Source organism: Ctenopharyngodon idella, chromosome 2 (assembly GCF_019924925.1).
Source record: "Ctenopharyngodon idella isolate HZGC_01 chromosome 2, HZGC01, whole genome shotgun sequence".
Classification (NCBI taxonomy): domain Eukaryota; kingdom Metazoa; phylum Chordata; class Actinopteri; order Cypriniformes; family Xenocyprididae; genus Ctenopharyngodon; species Ctenopharyngodon idella.
The window spans coordinates 5,877,335-5,899,621 of record NC_067221.1 but is presented as its reverse complement, the minus strand read 5'-3'; the positions used below and the strand labels follow the sequence as shown (position 1 = coordinate 5,899,621).

Sequence of the window (22,287 nt, the reverse complement as noted above, 5' to 3'; positions counted from 1 at the left end):
GTTAGAAGCTCCGGTTCAAAAGAAACCCGAGACTCGCGCGTAGGACTGCACATGCGCATTGGCAAGTCTAGGCTGAAAAATAATATTGAAACAACATAAGAAACAACATTTATGGGACAGTTCATGTCAGATTTTGTTGCTGATTTGAAATATGTTATTTAATTGTGTGTTAGCCAAGCAGTTTTTGAGATTTCAGGATTTCACATAGATATGACTTGGTGAACAGACTTTCCTTGAAAGCGACTTCGTTGATAAAGTGATTTTTGGTAATAAATAATATAGTATGAACATGTAGATATAATGTACTAGTTCATCTAAACTCATGTGAATGCACTGGCAGACTGAATGAATGATGTTTGGGATAACCAGTGTGAGAAACTAACTGAGGAACCATACACAGTGGTTTCAGACCGTGTTACACTACGATAGTTTACCAGCGCCAGTTTCGGGCTGAAAATATGCTGATAGGATTTGGCAGTGCACCAAGATGCAGTCCTGCTTGTTTTGGAAAGAACACAACATTCCCACAAGACAGATTTTCACATAGTTACTGAGGTGAGTCAGATTAATTATACTGATTTACAACTATTTGCTTATCAGCTCTACAACTTGAGGTTATTAAATCCAGATTTTTTAAAGGTCAAGTTGCATTAAATGCCTTATTTTTGCTAAATCTTTTGTTTATCTCAGTCATCTGGACTGCAAAGCTCGTTTTAGTACAGCTCTCATTTGAACACTCGCATGAATGCTAACGGCTGATTTATACTGCTCCGTAGAGCGCGAATAACCTGACGTACACCTCTCCAAAAACGTAACCGCGCGTAAATTCTACGCGGACCTCAAGCGCTGTGATTGGTCTGCTAGAACCCCTCCCTCAGGTCAAAAAGAAAAATCGGCGCGGACGACGACGCGTAAGTATAAATCAGCCTTAATAATCGTCTTCAGAACTGCTGTAAAGAAAATTCTAATGTTCCTGCTTTACCCTCTCACCCATTGCTCTCCATTACTGAAACATTCAAACTAAACTTGGCCACTGTTAAACATCTAAATGGTGTGATGTCATGAGACTAAATGTATTATTTAGATTTTATGAGAAGACTATCCGTAAATGAATGCCCCCCATCGCCCAAAATAAACATAGACTCTATTGTATAAAAAAATACAGTTGTACATGGCAATATTGTGTCTTTATATGTCGCTTTAAAATACCTTGAAATCACCATGTAAATAAAAAGGTTCATGGATATGCTATAGCTATTTCGAGTACAGTCGATCTCGTGCTTACCTTCAGTCACTGCTTCCACAGTAGGGTACTTTTCTGAATAGTTGAAATGGAACAAGCACCATCTAATAAGTATTGTTGTCAATTATGAATCAAATATGAATTTAATACAAATGTTATGCGAAAACATAGACATTGACGTTCCACTAGGGGGCAGAGTCTCTCTTGTCGTCCAAATAGACAAATATTCCCCTTCATTTACACCAAAGTCCCTCAACCATGACAGAAACTAGTCACAAATCACAGTATGTCCATATGGTCTTCTTACAATTCAGTGACTATGAATTCAATGATTTTAAATCTGATATTCTGCCTTTGCAAATATTTAGATGTTTGAAAGGGTCGTAATATTTCCTGTGTGGGAGCAGGGGTGCAGAAGTCACTACCAAGACACTGTGTACAAAGGACATGTTCAGTGATCCCACAAATAGACTGCAAAAATTAAGTCAGTTTCCCAGATAAAAGAGGGAATGGGAAAAGTATAAGGTTTTGTTCTACATTACCTTCTCATTAAATTAATAACCCCCATAAACTGACACATTAGTGGATCAAAACATAATAATATAAGGATAATTTATTTTGCATACAGATTAAAACATTAGTTCCATTCAAATATGCAGTCAGGAAGCAGTAACAGTTACATACTGTACGCCTGCCTTCTGTTTTACCACAGATTCACCACTGAAGTAGCACAGTCTTTATTATTATTGCCAAATTTTAGCAATATACCATAAAAAATTATACAGAAAATGTTGATATGATATTATCTATACACTGATTATCACTGGACTACAACTGAGAGGATGTTGTCATCCAGGTCGACTGTCCATGTGTGACCCCATCTGAAAGGATCTGATATCCTCTCCGATGAATTCAGTCACTGTAGGGATGAGAAATTACGGTAGAAATCATTTAAATGATTGATATCATGAGACTCTAGTTATACTTTATCAAATCTCATAATGATTATCCATTTATATATTGTAAATTATAATGTTGTGATGCCTAAATTCACTTGTAGCATTTGATTATAGATTTTATTTTTTTTAGACAAAATGATATAGAATTTTAATATGAGCCTTTTATTGGTTATCAGACATAACATGAAAAATAACTATTGGCTTATTGGTATCTGTATCATGACATTCAGTATTATTAAATATTATAATAATACTTTTTTTACATTCAATAATATTTGATACAAAATATTACGTAATTGTAATTAACCATTTTCTATATAATTATATATAATATTAAATAATTATTTAAAATAATTACACTACCGTTCAAAAGTTTGGGGTCATTTCGATTTGTAAAGAAGCTGCATTTATTTAATGAAAAATACAGTAAAAACAGTAATATTTGGAAATATTTTTACAGTTTAAAATAACTGTTTTCTATTTTAATATATTTTAAAATGTAATTTTACTCCAGTCTTTAGTGTCACATGATCCTTCAGAAATCATTATAATATGCTGATTTGCTGTTCAAGAAACATTTCTTATTATTATCAATGTTGAAAACAGTTGTGCTGCTTAATAATTTCATAAAAACAGTGATACATTTTTTTCAAGATTTTTTTAAAGTTCAAAAGAACAGCATTTATTTGAATTTATGTGTGAAGAAATAAGAAAAAAACCTCTTCTGTGATACTATCTCAACACTTTATTAGAGGTCAAATGATGCACATGATGTTTGAGATGAAGCATCTTTTAATTTTTAATTTTTTTTTATACAAAAATAGTATAGAAGTTGAGCCATGTACTATGGCTGGGTATTGACAAAGACTATAGAATAACACAAGACGTGTTACTCTTATTGTTTTGAATGGGAGAAAGTGCAACGCGCGAATAAGTGGCGGAATAATGTGGCGGAATAAGTCCCGCCTTCTAAATAAGAGCCAATCGCCGATTGGTAAAGTCATCGCATCACTGCAGCGGCCGTTAGAAACTCCGGTTCCTATAGAAACAGTCAGACGTGCGCCTCTGAAACGAGACGCGCATTTAGGACTGCGCATGGGCATTAGCTTGATCTAGCCTGAAAAATACAGGTTTTTTGTCATGATTCGAGCGTTTAGAAACAGAATGTATGAGACAGTTGTTGTCAGATTTCATTGGTGATTTCAAATATGAAATTTAATCGAAAGCTTGGCAAACAGCTTTGGAGAATTTGATGTTTCCCCATTCAAAGAGATAGGAGCTGCACTTGAATGCCCGAGAGGCGTTTCAAAGATGGCCGCCGAGTGAAATGACTTGTCTTAAAGGGACTTTGGTATTGACACAAATGTAAAAATTCGGTTCGAATTCGATTCACAAGCTTGCAATTCAATTCAAATCCGATTCGATTCAATATCAATTATTTTGGATATATATCAGGAACAGTACATGGCAAATTTTCTCAAGGAAAAAAAAAATCTCTTAACTAATGCAGTAAACTATACATGGGAGTCAGTTGGTACTACATTACCTAATATTGAAGGTTAAAATGAACTGATTTGTATACAAACACTTAAATTACACTCAAGGACACTTTTTATAATAGCCTAATAAAGTTAAAATACTAACTTTACAATTGCTTAATTATATTTCTACTCCAATGCATTTTTTGAAATATAAACATTAAATGGTGGCTATCATAAAAACTATATTTAGCAAAATGCTCCTCTCTAGAGTTCATTTTTCTAGCTGACTAACGAGTTATGGTCACTGAATATGGTTTTTCTGAGGTAAATGTGACGTGACATTGTTTACAAGCTGTTTTATTGACGTCTTTCCATGGTTGAAACACTGATTGAGCGATTACATGACTACATGAGACAAGATACGGATTTCGGTAAGTTGCACTGTATCTTTTAACATATCTTCAGGTGTTCATCCATGTTTATTTCGCACTGTAACTGGTATTAAAGCGGATGAGATGATCAGTTCACGTGCGCTTTGTGCTGCCGCTTCTTTCATTGAGGCGCTACAGCGATCTGTCACGCCACATTAAACAGTGCCAAAACCGTTATTTTTTTAATCTCGTAATTAAATAGACAGAATTTGAAATCTGAGACTTTGCTTCATATAAAAAGTGGGAGGCATTTATTTGATGGGAGGCACACTACAATGTTTTGCTCATTTATCAACTGAAAACAGACTAGACTAATCGATTCATGGAATTTAAGAATCGATATCGGTTCGTAAAAATGAGAATCGATTGAAATCGAGAAATCAATATTTTTTACCCAGCCCTACCATGTACTGGTTAGTTACTGACCATAACTTGAAAATAATGATTGTCTGATCAGTATCAGTCAGAATTTAAATATCAGTGCATCACTAGTATCAGATTTACCATCAATCATACCCACCTTCCTCTAATGTGATATGTTGCATCGATGAAGGGCCCGTGAAGTCCGGGGGTCCCTCCAACTTCAGGCTAGAGCCGGTGTCTCTTTCAGCAGGGCGCATCTGGTGCTCCCAGCTCTCGTACTGGCCGTATGAAGGTGGGCACAGGTCCTGATAGTGGCTAGTATGTGACGGAGGTGAGGAGCACATCTCTTGGGGGCAAGGACAGTGTGGATACGGGGAGTGAGAGAGCGGAGGAAGAGGCGAGGTGGAGATCGGACTGCTGGCAGGGAATGGGCTCAGAGAACAAGAATGTGAGGGAGAAGGTGAAGAGGACAGATAGGGAGAGTCAAGCCACGGAGAAGGAGACGGGGAGGGGGAAAGAGGTTGTGAGGCTCTTGGGTACATAGGAGGAAGAAGCTCCGTGAAGCCCAGCTCCAAGCTCTCAAAGCTGGGATGCCTTTCGGTCAGGGCACCGCGACCCCCACCATCCTCGATAACCTCTGGTTTACGGCAGTAGTCCTCCTGGTAGCCGTGCGAGGAGTAAGAGTACTCATTGGGATATGGAGGCAGGTGGAAAGACATGCTTCTGTCATCTACAGATAGGTCTGACCTCATGTCGCTGCTCATAGGGCAAAGCGTCACCCCTTCCAGGGGCAAGATGGAGGGACGGGATAGGAGTGGATCTTCCTCTTTAAACATGACTAGAAAATGAGGAAAACACATAAGCCAAGATGGACAGATTTTAACATTTAGTGACTTTGCTGTGCATTCCCTATCTACCATTGGTCAGCCAAACAGATAGTCCCGCCCCCAAATTCACAACACTGGTTGAGCCGGTTTTGCATTAGAAAACAGATTTTGCTTATCTATATATACATACACATAGAGTTATATGACACAACATCAAAGATGTACCATGACATTCAGAAAACTTAATATAAAATATACTATTATTGTATATGTAATATTAATGTAATTTGTTCCTGTGATGTAAAGCTGAATTTTCAGCATCATTACTCCAGTCTTCAGTGTCACATGATCCTTCAGAAATCATTCTAATATGCTGATGTATTGCTCAGGAAACACTTATTATTAATGCTAAAAACAGTTGTGCTGCTTAATATTTTTGTGATACAATTTTTTCAGGATTCATTAATGAACAGAAAGTTCAAAAGAACAGCATTTATTTAAAACTAAAACCTTTTATAACATTAGAAATATTTTTACTGTCACTTTTGATCAATTTAATGCATCCTTACTAAAAAAATATATTAAAAATATTAATAAGAGTCATTTTAAAATTGCTCTTCTGTGATCAAAGGCAAGGTCAAAGCAGCACATGATGCTTGAGTTGAACATGCTTTTAGATTATGAAAGAGAACAGGTTCTTTATTACACATGGCATGCAAAAGACATATTTTGCATTTCTGGTCAACAGCAGCGATTAATACCATACGCAGAGGGATTCTATCATGTGAAAGCACAGCTGACTGCTGCCTGTGTAACACTCACTGGGCAGATATTTAAAGCAGTGTGTGCTGCTCCTCTTCCTCTTCCCATTGGACACGTACAGGCAGACAGACACTGGATGGCTCAGTGAAAGTTCATTATAGGCTGGCACTCGTACACACAGCAAATTCTGGGCCATAAGTAAATATAGACAAAATTAGTCCATTTCCTTACAAGTTCTAGGCAGAGTCGAACTCTTGTCATAGTTAAGGTATATGATCGATTTACCTCATTGCTTTTGTCCCTGTCCACATGTGCCTCCTCCTCCCACTGGACTTTGCCATCTAGAAATAAAAAATAAAAATAATAATAAATACAACATTTTTTTGTGATATTATAGTGTTTTCTTTCTTATGCGCTCATGTATCTTTCTGATATGCTGATTTGGTGCTCAAAAAATGTATTATTATCTATCAATGTTTAATACAGTTGCGCTGCTTAATTCTGTGGAAACTGTAATATATGCTTTCAAGATTCTTTTGAGAATAGAAAGTTCAAAAGAACAGCATCTATTCGAAATATATATCTATTTTTTTAGTAACAATTTAAAAGTCTTTAGTGTCACTTTTCAATTTAATGCATCCTGGCTGAATAAAAGTATTAGGGTACATTTAGACGACAATGTAATTAAAACAGAAACGTTTTTTTCTTTGCATCGTACAGACGACAAAGTTGTCAAAACACTCCCCATTCACATGGATCCGCTAAAACGACTAAAAACGCTGTATTATGCATGCCAGACCAGTAGTTGGCGATGTCACGTTGCATGCGCATGACATCACCATTTCACAAATTTGCGTTTTACATGGTCTGTGTTTGAATTCGCACCCTATACACTTATCACTATTCCCTACATTACTCTATTAATATAGTCCACTTGAAGGAGTGAATAAAAAACGAGTGAGTTTGCATAGTTTGTGTTTGCCGTTTAATAATTATTTGAAACTTAGCAAACTGGCAGCTCCAGTAGTAATGAAAAGATTTATCTTGAACTCTGTCATGGAAACTAGCATGTATAAACCTTAATTAAACAATTTAATAATCAATTAAAAAGGAATTTATAACTGTATGATATTACGCTGTACCCACATTGGACCAGCGATTTGGAAAATTGATGGATGGATGATTCAGCTGCGGGCGCCATCTTCTGGCGAGACGCGGGATTTCATTCAACACGACCCTCACAGTGCATTATGGGTATTCTCTAGCCGTTGAGCGTACAGAGGTTGTGCACTCGTTATTCCAGTGCATTGTGGGATTGAATGAGTGCACTCGATAAAGTCCACTATGGTTTTGGACACCACTACAAATGGCTGTCCCCTCAAATAGTGCCCTACATAAGGGTATTGGGGGCCATTTCGGACACAGCCATGGTGACAAAAACGGTATTGGTTTCAAAAGTTTGCGTTTTCAGGCCCCCAAAACACTGTTGTGTAAATGAACAGCCAAAAAGCATACAGAGTTTCCACTTTCAAAATTTCAGCTTGTCCTTTTCGGAGTGTCTATTTACACTAAGTGCAAATAGTGTCCCTTGTTGGCAAACGCTTTTTACACTAGCTCCGCCCACCAATGTCTGGTTGTCAAGTTTAAAAAAAGACACGCAGTGTCACAGAGACAAACTCCGTGATTCCCTCCTCTGGCCATCAGAGGGCTCCCTCACCCGAATATTGACTCTTACACATACACACTACATTTCCCATCAGCCCCGTACCTGGCACTGATTACGTTGCCCAGCTGTAGCTCATTCACTGGCCTATATAAACTGTCTCTTCACCATTCCTCTTTGCGAGGTTTTGAATTACTATGGTTTGCATTTCTGAGCATTTATTCCTGTACTGCCTGCCTGTTGTGACCCAGTTTGTTCCCCGTTTATGATTCTCTGCTGCCTGCATTCTGGACTATTTGCTTTGTTTCTGATCTGTGATTGTTCTCCACCTGCCCTGATCTACTGCCTGTTTATTGTCCACGACTGTGTCTGCTCTCCGTTACTGTGTTTGCTGGTGTCTGACCATTGCCTGTTTGACAACGATTTTTATAAAAGCCTGCTTATGGATCCCACTTCGAGTGACGCTTCGTTACACGCTTCTTTTAACGCGATCGAATCTATCGCTATTTTCACCTAGTGTAAATAGCGTATCGCTAAGAAAATGCTGCTATTGTCACTTAGAGTCTGTTTACACCTGGTCACTTCATGCGTTTTCACTGATCGGATAGCTATCTGATCGTGAAAAGACCAGGTCTAAATGGCCTCCGAAACGCATTCGCAACGGATATTAATCCGATTGCTCAAACCACTTCAGGAGGTGGTCTGGGACGCATTCCAGTCAAAACTGAACAGGTCTAAATGCATCTGGTTGTTGAAACCACATATGTAAATTTAACTCCTCCCAAAAATACTAAAAAATAAACGTGTGAGCGCATGTTATAGGCTAAATAACATGTTATAGCCAGATATGACAGCGCTACTGCAGCACGCATCGCCGCATATCAAACAGGCGCTCAAAACACAATCATCTTCATTAAAAGTAATGAGACTAAATGATCTTACCAGGGCTGTGGCCACGCTCTCTCCTATTGCGGTCTTTGATTTTGAAATTAGCCTATGATCAACAAAATACAGCTCATATTTGTTGCTTTCGGTGACGTGAACTCAATGAAATCTGCATATAGCGTGGGAATTGAAGATCGGATCTATATCCGTTTTGCGGAGACACATTTATGTGGCCAAGTGTAAATGCAATCATTTTTATAAATCAGATATCTATCCGATCAGAGAAAACACATTGCAAGTGACCAGGTGTAAACAGGCCCTTAGTGTAAATAGATTATATTGCTATTGTCACTTAGTGTAAATAGCATAAATCGCTAAGAAAATATGCTATTTTCACTTAGTGCAAATAGCCGCTGCCTTAATTTTTTTTTTTTTTGCTTGAAAATGTGCATTAATGTAGGCCTACTTGAATACCTGATCCTCTCTCCATAAAGAAAACTCTGGAGGTGGGAAGAAAGTTGGTCCCACCTAGAAGTAGTTCCTCCCCTCCCTCTGCTGAACAGGAAGTAAGACTGACAGACTCCACTACAGGAAGCTCCTGTGCAGAGCGCTGTGCTGCAGGCAGAAACAAGTGTAAATTTAAGCTTAAATTTGAGTGAACATCAAATAAAGATAGGATGAAATTAAAAAGAGAAAGAGGTAAATTACACATAGGAGTTGCAGTTAAACATGCATAATTGCGATTTGCTTCACTCACAGCATTCAATGGGTAACGAGGCCACCTGCAGGGCTAAGACTCGTCCTGGTGGGACGATGGGCGGAGACAGTGGAAGGTGTGTGCGGAACACCAAACGCACTCGAGTGTTTTTTCTTCCTACATCCGTCTCTCCTTTCCGGAGTTCAATGTCAGAGTTCCTCAGCTTTAGAATACCTGCACAGTCAATGCTGAGAGGGAAACACAGGAATTCATGTATGAGCGCTTACTGAGACATTTAATGACATTCAATCAGAGGTCAAATGTCTCTTTCTCACAGGGCAGTCATGCTGTTCTCCGGGTTGAGTGGGATGTCCAGGATTTTGGTGCCGGCCTGGATGCTCTCCTGACTAGCTGTGCCTACCATCTTCCCTGTTACTCTGTGTGAGAGACAAGTATATCACATGTCAACCCATGGATCTACTAAAAACACTTTTTTTCAATAACGCAAAATATCATACAAGAGTTTTACCTATGTATTTGATAAAAAGGATGAGGACGTATTGATCTGTCATCGGCAGTTCCTACAAACACCTGTAAGGAGAGCGGCTGTCTCTCCGTGTAACCCACCAGCTGGATGCCAGAGAGAAAAGATCAAAAAAATGAATATCAATTCAATTATTAGAAGAAATTATTTTAATTTAATTAATTTAAGTATTTTCTGACATATTTTTTATGTTAATTATTAAATGTAATTAAAAATAGTTTTTAAATTGTGGCTGTTTCCAAATAAGACAAGCTCACAAATAATCGAAATACAGTAATACAACAGAATATAGCTGCAAGCAGCAATTATTGGGGTTCAAGCGCTTTAAGGCCTTTAAGCACGTGCGTAAAAAGGTATAATGTTTAAATTGGCAAGCCTGTAACCATCTTGATCATATATGGAAAAGACCATTTTTAGCCAATAGAAGAAATTTACCATAGGAAATATATGGTTTATAAAGCTTTTTAACAGTTATCAAGGACCTAGGACTAGTTCGGCAAAGTTGTTTTTTGAAATAATCTCCAATATTTAACAAATGTTTCGATGGACAGCGGCGGTCCTAGAGGCATAGTTGCTCAGAATGAGGAGTTCTATCATGTGGTATGAATGTTGTGGGCGTGTGCGAAAAATGGCGTGATATACAATCCTTTACGCACGTAAAAAACATGAAGGCGCCTCCTGGTGGCTGATTTGTTTCGAATTTCTCACAGGCCTCTAGGGACATGAGTCAAACAAGCCCAGCGAGTTTCATTCCGATCGGCCTCCGTTAACCTTGTCTGATAGCTGCTCAAACTTCATTGGCTGCCGCCGGCCGCATCTTTTGAGATATGTGAATGCAAGGCCGTAACCATGTCTTGAACATTGGGGGGGACCTTTTTTTTTTTTTTAATAAAGCATAAAGAAACAAAACAGTGAACGAAATTGCTGCTAATACAATGCTATATCAGATATGTACAGTAACAATTGTAGAAAAAAAATAACATTACGATGTCCAGAAATCAATTTCAATAGTACATTGAGAACTCATGTTTAATGTGATAGTTTCATAATATAATTTTTTAGTGAATAAATATATCGATCCGCAATGGGCTTTTAAATTCCCTAGTGGTCTGGTGGTAGAATTTTTGTTAACAGTATCAAAGGTTGCGTGTTCTAATCCGCCCTCGCATAATTTTTTTCCTCATTAAAATCAAAGATGTCCATCAATGGTTGTATATCAAGAGCAGGGACAGGTTTGTGTGCATTTGTTTTGTGAATTTACCGGAAAAATAGAACCTCCGCAACAGCGTTAAGCAATCGATTGATGCGCCCGTGCTGTGAAGACTATGTGCACGAGCAAAGAGAGAATAGAACCCCCGCCTACTTTTTAATTTGATTGGCCATCTCAATCATTTTGACATTGACGAGCGTTCTTAGACCGCTGGGGCAGACCAGACTAAAAATTAACTTTTAAACCTTTTTGTCATCTTAACAACATGCAGAGTGCTGTAATGAAGTGCAGCAGAACAATGCAAGAATTTCAAATACTGGGGGGGGACGATTTGGCCACTTCTAATTATTATTGGGGGGGGCACCGCATGCCAATTTTCAAGTCAATCAGACTTCGGGTTGCATAGTTATAGCCATTTTTAATTTTTTCCATGTTATAGTGACACCAAGTGTCTAGTAGCTGCGTCCTTTTTCACGGGAAAAAAGCTTACATATGTGTGCCAAATTTGGTGAAAGTATCTATATTCCGTTAATAATATAATATATTATATACATATAATGTATATATATAATATAAATATTCCGTTCATGAGTTATAGACATTTTTGTAAAAGTGGCTCCGCCCACTTTGAACGGAGCGACGATCAAATCCGAGGCATGCATTTTGTCCGTCTTGAGCCAAGGATTCCAGCGATATAAGACACTTAAGCCGATGCTAAACGGTTTAGGAGTTATGAGCGATTTTGTACTTTTGACCACTGTAGCGCCCCCATCAGGCCGATCGAGGCAAGCCTTGGCGACGTTGTAGACGGTGTGAGTACTACCATCCCTCAAAGTTTCAAGTCTCTATGACTAACGTTGGTCTGACCGATCACTTTTAGGGGAGAATGCTGATCCTTGGAAATTTTAACAATTACAATAGAGTTTCAGCACTATGTGCTTGAACCCCTAAAAATTATATGTATGTATACGTATATAAGATATATACAATAACACTATTAATAATACTGAATAATAATATTGAAATATGATTGCTTGAATGGTAAAATGCCACACACTTACAAAGCAAGTCACACACTTATGAAGTAACAGCACATACTATACAGGATTGTACATTATTTATAGCTTATGAGCGTTACCTTCACCACCGGATGGCCTCCAGGTGATGCCTTTACTGCTCCTCGACTTCCTTCAGTTTCATAATGAGCGCGGTGGTGTGGTCTGGGCTGTACCTCTATGCGCAGTTCATACTGGTCAAACTGTGAAGGAAGTGGCCAGTCAAGTGGAGGCAGTGCATTAGATCTGTGGAAGTATTGAGGAAGCAGAGATGATGTGAGTTAGGAAGTCTAAGACATTATTCTGATATTCTAATTAAATCTGTTCATCCTATAAAGCAATTGAGTCTCTTCAAAAAATTTGGACTAAACCGCTCAATTCATATGGATTAGTTTTACAATCTCTTTATGGACTTTTTGAAGCGTCAAAGTGGTAGATGCGTAGCTGTCAATGGAGGGACAGAAAGCTCTCAGATTTCATCAAAAAGATCTTCATTTGTGTTCTGAAGATGAACAAAAGTCTTACGGGTTTGAAACAACATGAGGGTGAGTAATTAATGACAGAATTTCCATTTTTGGGTGAACTAACCCTTTAATCAAAAAATGAAGCAAAAGAGATGTTTGCTAACCTAAAGAGAGGACTGTGAGCGCTGGCCCTGGTTCTGCCCCAGCCCAGAGCAGGAGGCACAGACAGGTAGTCCATCCCTAGTGTGGGGGCCTCCCTTCTCAGCTGAGCGACATCTGGGAGGGGGCAGGTAGAGTTCTGAACGGGGGTCAGCTCTGGTTCAATGTCTCTTGATGACAACTGGATTGGTACACAGATTGTGAACACCCAGAGACAACCCAAGATTGTCATGTCACAGAAATAATTCTTCAAATAACACACTAATTTCTTTGTTTGATTACCAAAAATGGACCATCAGTGAATTTAAGGATTTCAAGAGGATCACCTGTTCCAGAGAGGTCTTCCTGGTCTTCTGTGGGATGTTGAGCTCACAGCTCGCTGGAGCCTGAGACTGAGCCGAGGATTCTCCCGCGTCCGGGAGGGAAGAGAGGTCCTCAGAGTAGCTGCTTCTGCGGGAGGTGCTGGGGGAGGCTATTGGGGAGTTCCTGCGCTTTTTGCCCCCAGGAGACGTAGGGCGCGAGGAGGGCGATAGGCAGAAGTGGGCGGCAGCTTCACTGAGCTCCTCCTCCTCCACCAGGAGAGAATCACAGCTGGAAGCTGGACTCAGCCATCCACGAGATGAGGAACTGGAAGCAGGGCTGGGGCTGGGGCTGAGGGAACCTGCCCCTGTCATGACATCACGGTAGGAATCCAGCAGGGGCAGGTATAGACGCTCCCTGTCCCAGCCACCCCCACGGTCCCAGTAGCTTCCCCCCGCTGGGCCTGAGTCATCTTCAGGGGAGATAGTGGTGATCTGGATGCTAGGACACTCAAGCACTCTAGACTCTGATACCTAAAATAATTGTGATATTATTGAACTACCACAAGAACTAAGGAATCTACAGCATGACCAGAACAGACAGCAGTGTTGTCCTTTTAATGAATGAATGCAGTACTTTTTAGTGATTCAAAAACATACAGCACAATCAGTGTAATAGGATTCCTGAACGTAAAGGTGATGATACACGTGGCAACTTTTTGAGCAATGTTGCCATCGACGGGCAACCTAGTGAGACAGGGCAACTAATTAGGGCAACGAACAGTTAGCAGCAACCAATCAGAGAGGAGCAAATCTATTGCCAACCCAATAAATACACTTGTTAGGCACTTTATTTAAACTTTTAAAATATTTTCTTCATTTTTATTTAAATATAAATGCCTTTCCAATCTGATTTGTGATAGGAAAAGGGAGAAGAGTGAGTTTGGCAAAAGTCCAAGTAGGCGGATTCGAACCCACGTCGATCGCATTTGCAAGAGCGATTATAAACAGACTGTGAAAGCGACTAGTAGCTACGTTCACATACCGTACGCTGTACAGCCTTCGCCACTACAGACGTTAAACAACGCGTCTTTTTAGTATTTAACTGAAAACATTCAATGGCTAAATTACAGCCTGCGCACATTAAATTGAACATCTGTTGGTATTTTAAGCATTAAGCCGCGGTCACACTAGACTTTAAGCGTGCGAAATTTCTTCGGATGCTGTAACGGTCGTGATATGACGTCACGGTCTACAGTGTCTTTTTTTTATAAACATGAATTCAACACATAACTTAAAGTAATACATTCAAAATGTAAAAATATAGAACCTACTTGACTTTACTGCAAAAATATCATTCTTTTAATTCAGCCAAGAGGTCATGCCGTGACGAATCGATCTTCTACTGCTTGCAGGTCTTCACGTGATGCGAATTCGCAGAACTCTGGAACGCAGCAAAATGCGAAATTTTTCACACGAGCTTGCGTTTCCGGTCTGACGCATTCGCATGGAACGAAAAGTGCAGTGTGACCGCACCTTTAAATGAGGTAAATTCCCTGTTTTAGGTTGACACATGACAACTTATCAGCGTAAAAAGATACAAGTTCACGCTCCTTTTCTTCGCTCCACTGCCGCTGAGAGGCCGCCATCTTGTTTGAATTTTTTCTGAAATCTCCAAGCCGGTCACGTGATCGGCTGCTAGCATTCTGATTGGAGGATCTCAAAAAATTGACCACGACCTATCTGAAGTATCCAGATATAAATTTGTGCCCGAGCAACATTGCTCAAAAAGTTGCTCCGTGTATCATCACCTTAAAGGGATAGTTCACCCAAAAATGAAAATTCTGTCATCATTCACTCGCCCTCAAGTTGTTCCAAACCCGTATACATTTCTTTGTTCTGCTGAACACGAAGGAAGATATTTTGAAGAAAGTTTTTAACCAGGCCGCTTTGGGGCACCATTGACTTCCATAGTAGAAAAAAAAATACTACGGAAGTCAATGGTGCCCCAAAACTGTTCAGTTTCCCAGATTTTTTAAAATATCTTCCTTTGTGTTCAACATAACAAAAAAATGTTTACAGGTTTGGAACAACCTGAGGGTGAGTAAATGATGACAGAATTTTCATTTTTGGGTGAACTATCCCTTTACGACTCATATCAGTCAGCATCTCAGTACCTTTTATGAATCAAAAACAAACAGCAGAACCAAAACCAGAACCAAAGCGCTTCGGGTCTGAGAAAATCGCATTATAAATAAAATGCATCATTATCATCATCATCATCAATGTAGTCCGACTCCCAAACTATATGCATAAGTTCTTTTTAGTAAATCAAACACATCCAGCTCACAACTACCTGAGAGTTTTAAATCAGTTTAGTTACTGACTGGTTCTTCATATGCGTTATTTTAGCTTTATTTATATACCATGATAGCATTTATTATTATTTGGAACTAGCTTTTATTTAAAAATATTTAAGTTAATTTTAGTTTTAGTTTAATAATTGTGCTGTCATTTTCATTCATTTTTTTAATTTCTATTTAGCTTTAATTTAATTTTATTTCAGTTTTAGTTATTTTCAGCACTTCAACTTCAGTTAATGGCCTTTCTGTCCTTTTTTAATTTTAAGTTTTTTTAAGTTTAAGTTTTCCATCTAATATTTATATTTTGTTTTACTTCAATTAATGAAAACTATTTTTAATAATAGTTTAAAGGGATAAAAGCCTGAAGCTGTTCATCATATAAAACCCAGGATACACTGCACGATTTTTGGCTGTCCCAGACGAAAGATTGCCATCGTGAAACAATCATGGCGATTTCTTAATCGGTGGTCCTATGTCGTACAGTGAGAGAGGTTCAGACGGCTGTTTTCCAGGTCTGGTGACCAAAGAAAGCCTACGATCATCTTCTGACAGTGTCAGAAATTCAGCATGATCAACGCACAGTGTGTTTGCTGCTACGACCTACGTCTACTGACCAGCCAATAAAAATGAGACATGAAATCAACGCAACATGGCGCTAAAACTTAAAACTGCTCCCCCTCAAGCTCTTTTCCCTTCTTCTTTCGACACTTCCTTTTTATTTTCAGCACACATAAAAACTACAACTGTCAAAGTGATTCAACATAGTGTTTTGTTTACCAGTAGCGCATGCTGATGACGTTTTATTCTTCTATAGAAACTTGCATCGTAGCCTACGAGTCATCATCATACAGTCTACATGCATATCGCACCCAAGTTTAGTAGATCCATGTCGCACAGTGTGATAAAGTAATGATCTTATAGGATTGCTAAAATCGTGCAGTGATTCACGGGCTTAAAGCGATCAAATCTCTTCAGAAAATTTGGACTAAACCGGTCAATTCATAAGGATTAGTTTTACGATCTCTTTATGGACTTTTTGAAACATCAAAGTGGTAGTTGCGTAGCTGTCAATGGAGGGACAGAAAGCTCTCAGATTTAATCAAAAATACCTTAATTTGTGTTCCGAAGATGAACGAAGGTCTAACGGGTTTGAAACAACATGAGGGTGAGTAATTACTGACAGAACTTTCATTTTTTGGGTGAACTAACCCTTTAAGATTTAGTTAACAATAACAATAATGTTCACATGATAATATATATTTAAAGATAATTTAACAATGGAATTGCATTTTTTCTAAATATCTTTTCCCATAAAAGTACTAAAAGAATCATTAATGGAACCGTTGTTATGAGGAATCAGAAGCGGAACCAGAATCTTTCACTCTTTTATGATTCCACAATCCTGTTTACTTTTATAATGTAACATATTTCTGAGTTTCAAAGAGAAAGGACTTGATTTTATCCATCAGAACAAGATTACAAAAGACAAACATGTTTTGTTTTAGGGTTATTTTTTGAAATATTTTGCAGATGAATGATATACAATAAAGCCAGAAACGTGTATTAAATAAATAGGATTGATTCTGGTTTCATGTTGAAACACTTAAACACTAACAGACACTTAAATTTAATTTGAACTCTAACATTTATCTACAGACCTTATGTGCCAAAATAAAATATGCACAACAGGTCATGGCAACCGATTCTGTTCACAATAAACATTACTGGGCAACAAAAATGAACTCCTGAAATTAAAACCACACATCTGGATTTATTTTGCCATAATTAATCACATGATCCTTGTATCAGGATGTTCTATGCAAATGTGCTTCCCACCTGTATAGATCTTGCTGGCAGACTCTCATAAGTCCCACTGAACTCCCTGACTAATGCCCGTCGCGGTGGTGGTGAATGCATCCCAGCCCTGCGGCCGGCTGACGGTGAAGGCAAGGGGATGCCCACGGGCTGGCCAGCCTGTGTGGAAGTCAAGTGGGTATCTGGTGACAAAAAAAAAAGATTATTGTACATAGCAAATCACATGCTTTCTGAGCTGCAAGTATGTGCATATGGGATAAACAATTGCTGAAACGTGAGACACGAGGCCACTCAATAGAAAATCATAACAAACACAGGGAAGCCTTTGTGGAAACGTCATTTATTATTTCCACAAGTACACACAGACTTGTTTACCTCCACACAGTTTTCCAAATGGGGTGATTTCTGAAATCTCTCAACTCTCAAAACTACAATCTGCCACATCAAATCATTAGCAAAGCAATGACACTTTACACAAAAATGCCACAGTTTTTTTTTTCTTGAGGTTGCTTTTTGTTCCCAATAATAATTTAGCTTAATAACTTGGTTTATTTAGCTTAAATTAGGACTTAAAACAAATCGGTCTTGGGTCATTGACGAATAAGGTTTTTAAAAGTGTAAAAAAAAACCAATGGAGATATAATCAATTTTGAAGTTTTATTAAGTGTTAACAATGAGATTGTGGTTTTTATAATCAATTAACACTGCTTTTGTCATTTTTTACAAAATTTGTCACCAAAAAAGTCATTCGGTTTAACCAAAATTTCGGTTTTACCGAATGACACTTTTGGTTATACCGAATGACGATATTTTCAAACAATGCTAACAGGCTGATATCTAGCTAGCTAGCAAAAGGACAATCAAACATTTTATATTTAGTACAAGTTTTTAAAATATTCCAACATTTTCCATGTTTTATAGCGGTTGTACCGAATGACCTGATGTTTCAGGACATGCGTATGAGCAAGTGAAACATGAATTTTTCAAATAGTTAAAAGAGAGTTAGTTACTTTGCTTCATGACCATGTGGTCCTTTGCAGGTGTCTGAATGATGTCACATCCTGTCACATGATATTGACCACATGACTTGATCCAAAATATTTCCTTTATATTGGTTACTCCAAATGACATCAATGAAATTCATTTTTCCGGACATTCTTTCTCATAACGAAGCAACGACTTCTACACATAATTTTAATACCATTTTGCACTATGTTGATATATGATGTTATAAAATCATGCCAGAATAAAAAATATATACATTTATTACATTTTAAGATATTTTAATCACAAATGAAATAGCTGTACTGGCCATTGGATGTCCGAATGACACTTCAAAATCTTTAAAATATCTTTATATGTAGCAAAATATAATTAAAACCTTTTGGGTTCAATAAAAGAGATCTAGTTGTACTACCTTACATACTTTTGATGTCATATTTTTGTTTTTTATTATTATTAAGGCCTTTGGACAAAAAAATGACCCGTCACATCATTGACCCTCCTATAGAATGTTTCAGATATTATAAAAGCTACTTTAAAATCAACTTATCACACTGGAAAAAGCCCTTGTTTGCAGTCACTGCTCTATTGTTGTGGTAAACTATGGTTACCGTGGTAAATGTTTGTAATTGGGCAATTCTAAAGTTTAACATTCAGAACCTACACAGCAAGTTCTAATCCTTAAAGTTGTTAATATGATGTAGGGTACGAGTAAATAAATAATTATATATGGCAACGCTTAAGAACATAGTAAACATCTGAAGAAAGCGGTAAAAGGCAGCAAAGTGATGCGGTGTTTGTGGACGGAAACCTGAGGTGCATGTTTCTACAGCTTCATGCCAGTATGAAGGCGGAGGATGGGTGTGCAACACAATGTGTGCCAGGAGGGGGAAACAGGGCAGAGAAAAGGAGGGAATATTGGAGGGAGGTATCTAAATGCACGCTCAGTAAACAGAGATTGAGGGTTCGGGTCCAGATGGCAGCTGTTAACTCTGCTCACACGCACAGCTGATTAAAAACACATTGCGCTGAGCTCCACACTTACCCATAAACACACGCACACTTCAGCGGATAAAACTTAGTTACACGGGCAGTGAGTCAGACTACATGAACATGTAAGCATTCTTTAGAGAAATTACATGTTTTGCGCCTTTCTAAAAGTAAAGACATTCAAAAAGTCTCCTAAAATATGCACAGAAAGTGGGTCAATGAGAGATAAAAATTAATGTATTTAAAAAATATATATTTACACTATTTTCCACATAAATATTGACCTAATGACTGTATCTAAAATGTCAACTGGTGTAACCGTCATTATGTAAAAAATACTTTAATACACTAGTGTCCACAACTTATCGTTATTAAACTTTTCAAACATATGTCAACATAAAAAACAACATATTCATAAATATAATAAATGTTTGAGCCATGATTAAGATTACTCCATATATGACCTGAACAAAGTGTTCCTTTTCATAAAATGTGTAAAATTGTGATTTATTTAAAAAAAACGTAATGACCTGGAAACAGCCATGAAGTTCTTCTATTTATGGTTTTCTTGTCACGTGACGACAAAATTGCTTCAAGTATGTTGCTGATTTGCCAGATAAACTTCAATATATTAATAATAATAATGAGCCAACTTTTTATTTTTTTAATGGTTGGAGGGTTTTTTATGAGTTTTTTGTTCGGGCAGTTACACCACCTAGACGTTTTTGACAATAATAACATAAATCACTTTTAATTCAGAAATTGAACACATCCCACATGAAAAAAATACTGTAGTAATTTATAGTACATTTTTGAATCATACTACAGTAAAGTACTTGAATTAATTTGTTGAGGTAATTCTATAGTTGTTGAGGTAATATAACAACTATAGTAATATAAACAAATTACCCAATTCTGTACTAAGTTTACTACAACTATAGGGTATATTATACTACAGTTTACTGTAGTAAAAACTAAAGTATACTACAGTATTGATTAGTTTATCTATAGTTCATACTACAGTATGCTGTAGCATTCATTAACAAAGTGTTGTAAATACTATAATATATACAGTATACTACAATTTACTTTAGTATGGTTCAAAAACACTTCAGTATTTACTATAATTTAGTATTTTTTCATGTGGGTTATAGAAAATGTATGTATTTGTTTGAATCGAATTTGTATGTGTTTTGAATTCACCTCATTTAGACTTTTTAAATACTACTATATTGTGCATATTCTGTCGGATTCTGCTATGACTGAAACGCTAATTATTTACCCAAAGCTACTTGTTATAAATATAACCTATTATAAATTAATTGACTGCTCAAGGGGGCAACAGTTAGCTATTTTAGATTATGATTTACGGTTTTTGCTCATAAAACATCGGTTACCAGCCAATTTCTATAACCACTCATATACACCATCCCAATAGCTATGTATAGCTTCGCCACCCTCTCCATCCTTCAACTGACACTCATACCGGCTGGCTCATGGTGCGTCTGGCCGCTCTCGGTCTCTTCTGGGCCGCAGCGGCTCTGGCGCGGCGGATCCTCCTCGAACACGAGCTTGAACTCGAACTCTCCCTCCTCCCATCCCGAGCCCGGCGCGGCCCCCATCTCTGACTCCGAGAAAAGTACGACCGAGACCGGCGACAGATAAATCACTGACCCACTCTCACTTCTCAATATCGGCTCCGTCTGAAACTCATGGGAGCCATACAGCTTTTCCAGAAGGTCACTGTCCACTTTCTCCTTCGTGCGCCTTGCTTGTATTAGGCTACATTAAAGAATTAAAAGTTATCCTCAAGCTGAAGTATCACATTTGCATTCTTATTTCCGCGCCGCTCTTGCTGTTTATCAGTTGCTCATCTCTTTATCAAACTTTTCTTCCCCGTAGATTTGCTTGCGATTTCCGTGACAGTTATTATAACTTCATCTCACGAACTTCCATCGTCCAGAACCGTCCATATTCCCAGCCTCAAGTCCTACAAACGTTCACGTTTAATTACAAAATATCCGTAGAAATTGCATTCATACCATCACTCCTCCACCGCCATAGAACAAAAAACTTATATGAAGTTCTTCTTTTTCGTTCTTTACCCTTAATTGCCTTTGGGCGGGTTGTTTAATACCGTTACTCTCTTCCTATTGGCTACTTGACCTGTCAATCAACAGTCCTTAGCTTTACATGCCCGCTTCTGCTGCAAAGTGTGTTGATTGGCCAGTGAGTACAACTACATATTTTAGAGTGAAGTATAACTTCATGATACCCACAAGAATCTATTCCAACACATTTTTTTCAAAGCAGAAACACATTCCCTTCTGCCCAAAGGAGAATTCCCTGGAAAGGCACCAGCGAAAGTCTTATCTGGCAAACAGGTTCTGAGAAAAACATATTTCATATTCCTTTTCCACATGCTTAAACACAACATAAGGCTATTTTTGTTTTAGACAAGACAGTGATGCTGAAAGTTTGCCCGTCCATGACGCCATAACGACAGTCATTCTCTCCCTCTCTCTCTTCCCATCATACTTTCCCACTTCTATGTCCCTCCCCTTCCTTTTCCCCAACTCTTTATCCCAGTTCTCCCTCCTTTCCCTCCCCCTGTAAGATCTGTTTCTCATTATCCTCTGTAGTCTGCACTCTGTCTGAGACGGGAGATGAAAAACTTAAATAAACATGTTCTCTCTCTCTCCCTCTTTCTCCTGCTCTCTGACAATTCTCACAATAATTATCTTTGTCTTTATTTTAAAGCTTGTCTCATGTTTGATGCTTGGAAGTGATGGCATCTGTTGCTTGATATACAGAGGCATCTGGCTGGGATTCATCAGTGCTGGAATTACATATCCATTTAATTTAGTGATGTGAACAGCCATAATTCTGGAAGAGAATAGAGCATATAAAGAATATGAGCCTTTTTTGAAATGGGATCTTATGGGATTGATAGTGAGGCGGTCCATTTCATCTAGTTATATAAATATCAGAGTTATGCATGAGCTGCTCATCAGAAGCAATCTGTGCTGTCTTCGACTATATATATACCAAAAGCATTTTTATGGGAGAATGTTG

The 22,287-nt window shown here is 38.1% G+C and overlaps 1 protein-coding gene across 1 annotated transcript; it reads right to left on the bottom strand.

Annotated features, from left to right (window-relative positions):
* Window positions 1-1,838: 1,838 nt before the first annotated feature.
* nfatc4 (nuclear factor of activated T cells 4) lies at window positions 1,839-21,327 on the bottom strand. The gene is made up of 13 exons (XM_051874431.1): window positions 20,699-21,327; window positions 17,242-17,402; window positions 13,070-13,576; window positions 12,749-12,924; window positions 12,204-12,366; window positions 9,841-9,941; window positions 9,647-9,748; window positions 9,372-9,559; window positions 9,089-9,229; window positions 6,352-6,407; window positions 6,127-6,253; window positions 4,635-5,315; window positions 1,839-2,162 (listed from the first exon to the last, which is right to left on the bottom strand). The coding sequence occupies exons 1-13, from the start codon at window positions 20,832-20,834 to the stop codon at window positions 2,092-2,094; spliced, it is 2,610 nt and encodes an 869-aa protein (XP_051730391.1). The 5' UTR covers window positions 20,835-21,327; the 3' UTR covers window positions 1,839-2,091.
* Window positions 21,328-22,287: the final 960 nt, after the last annotated feature.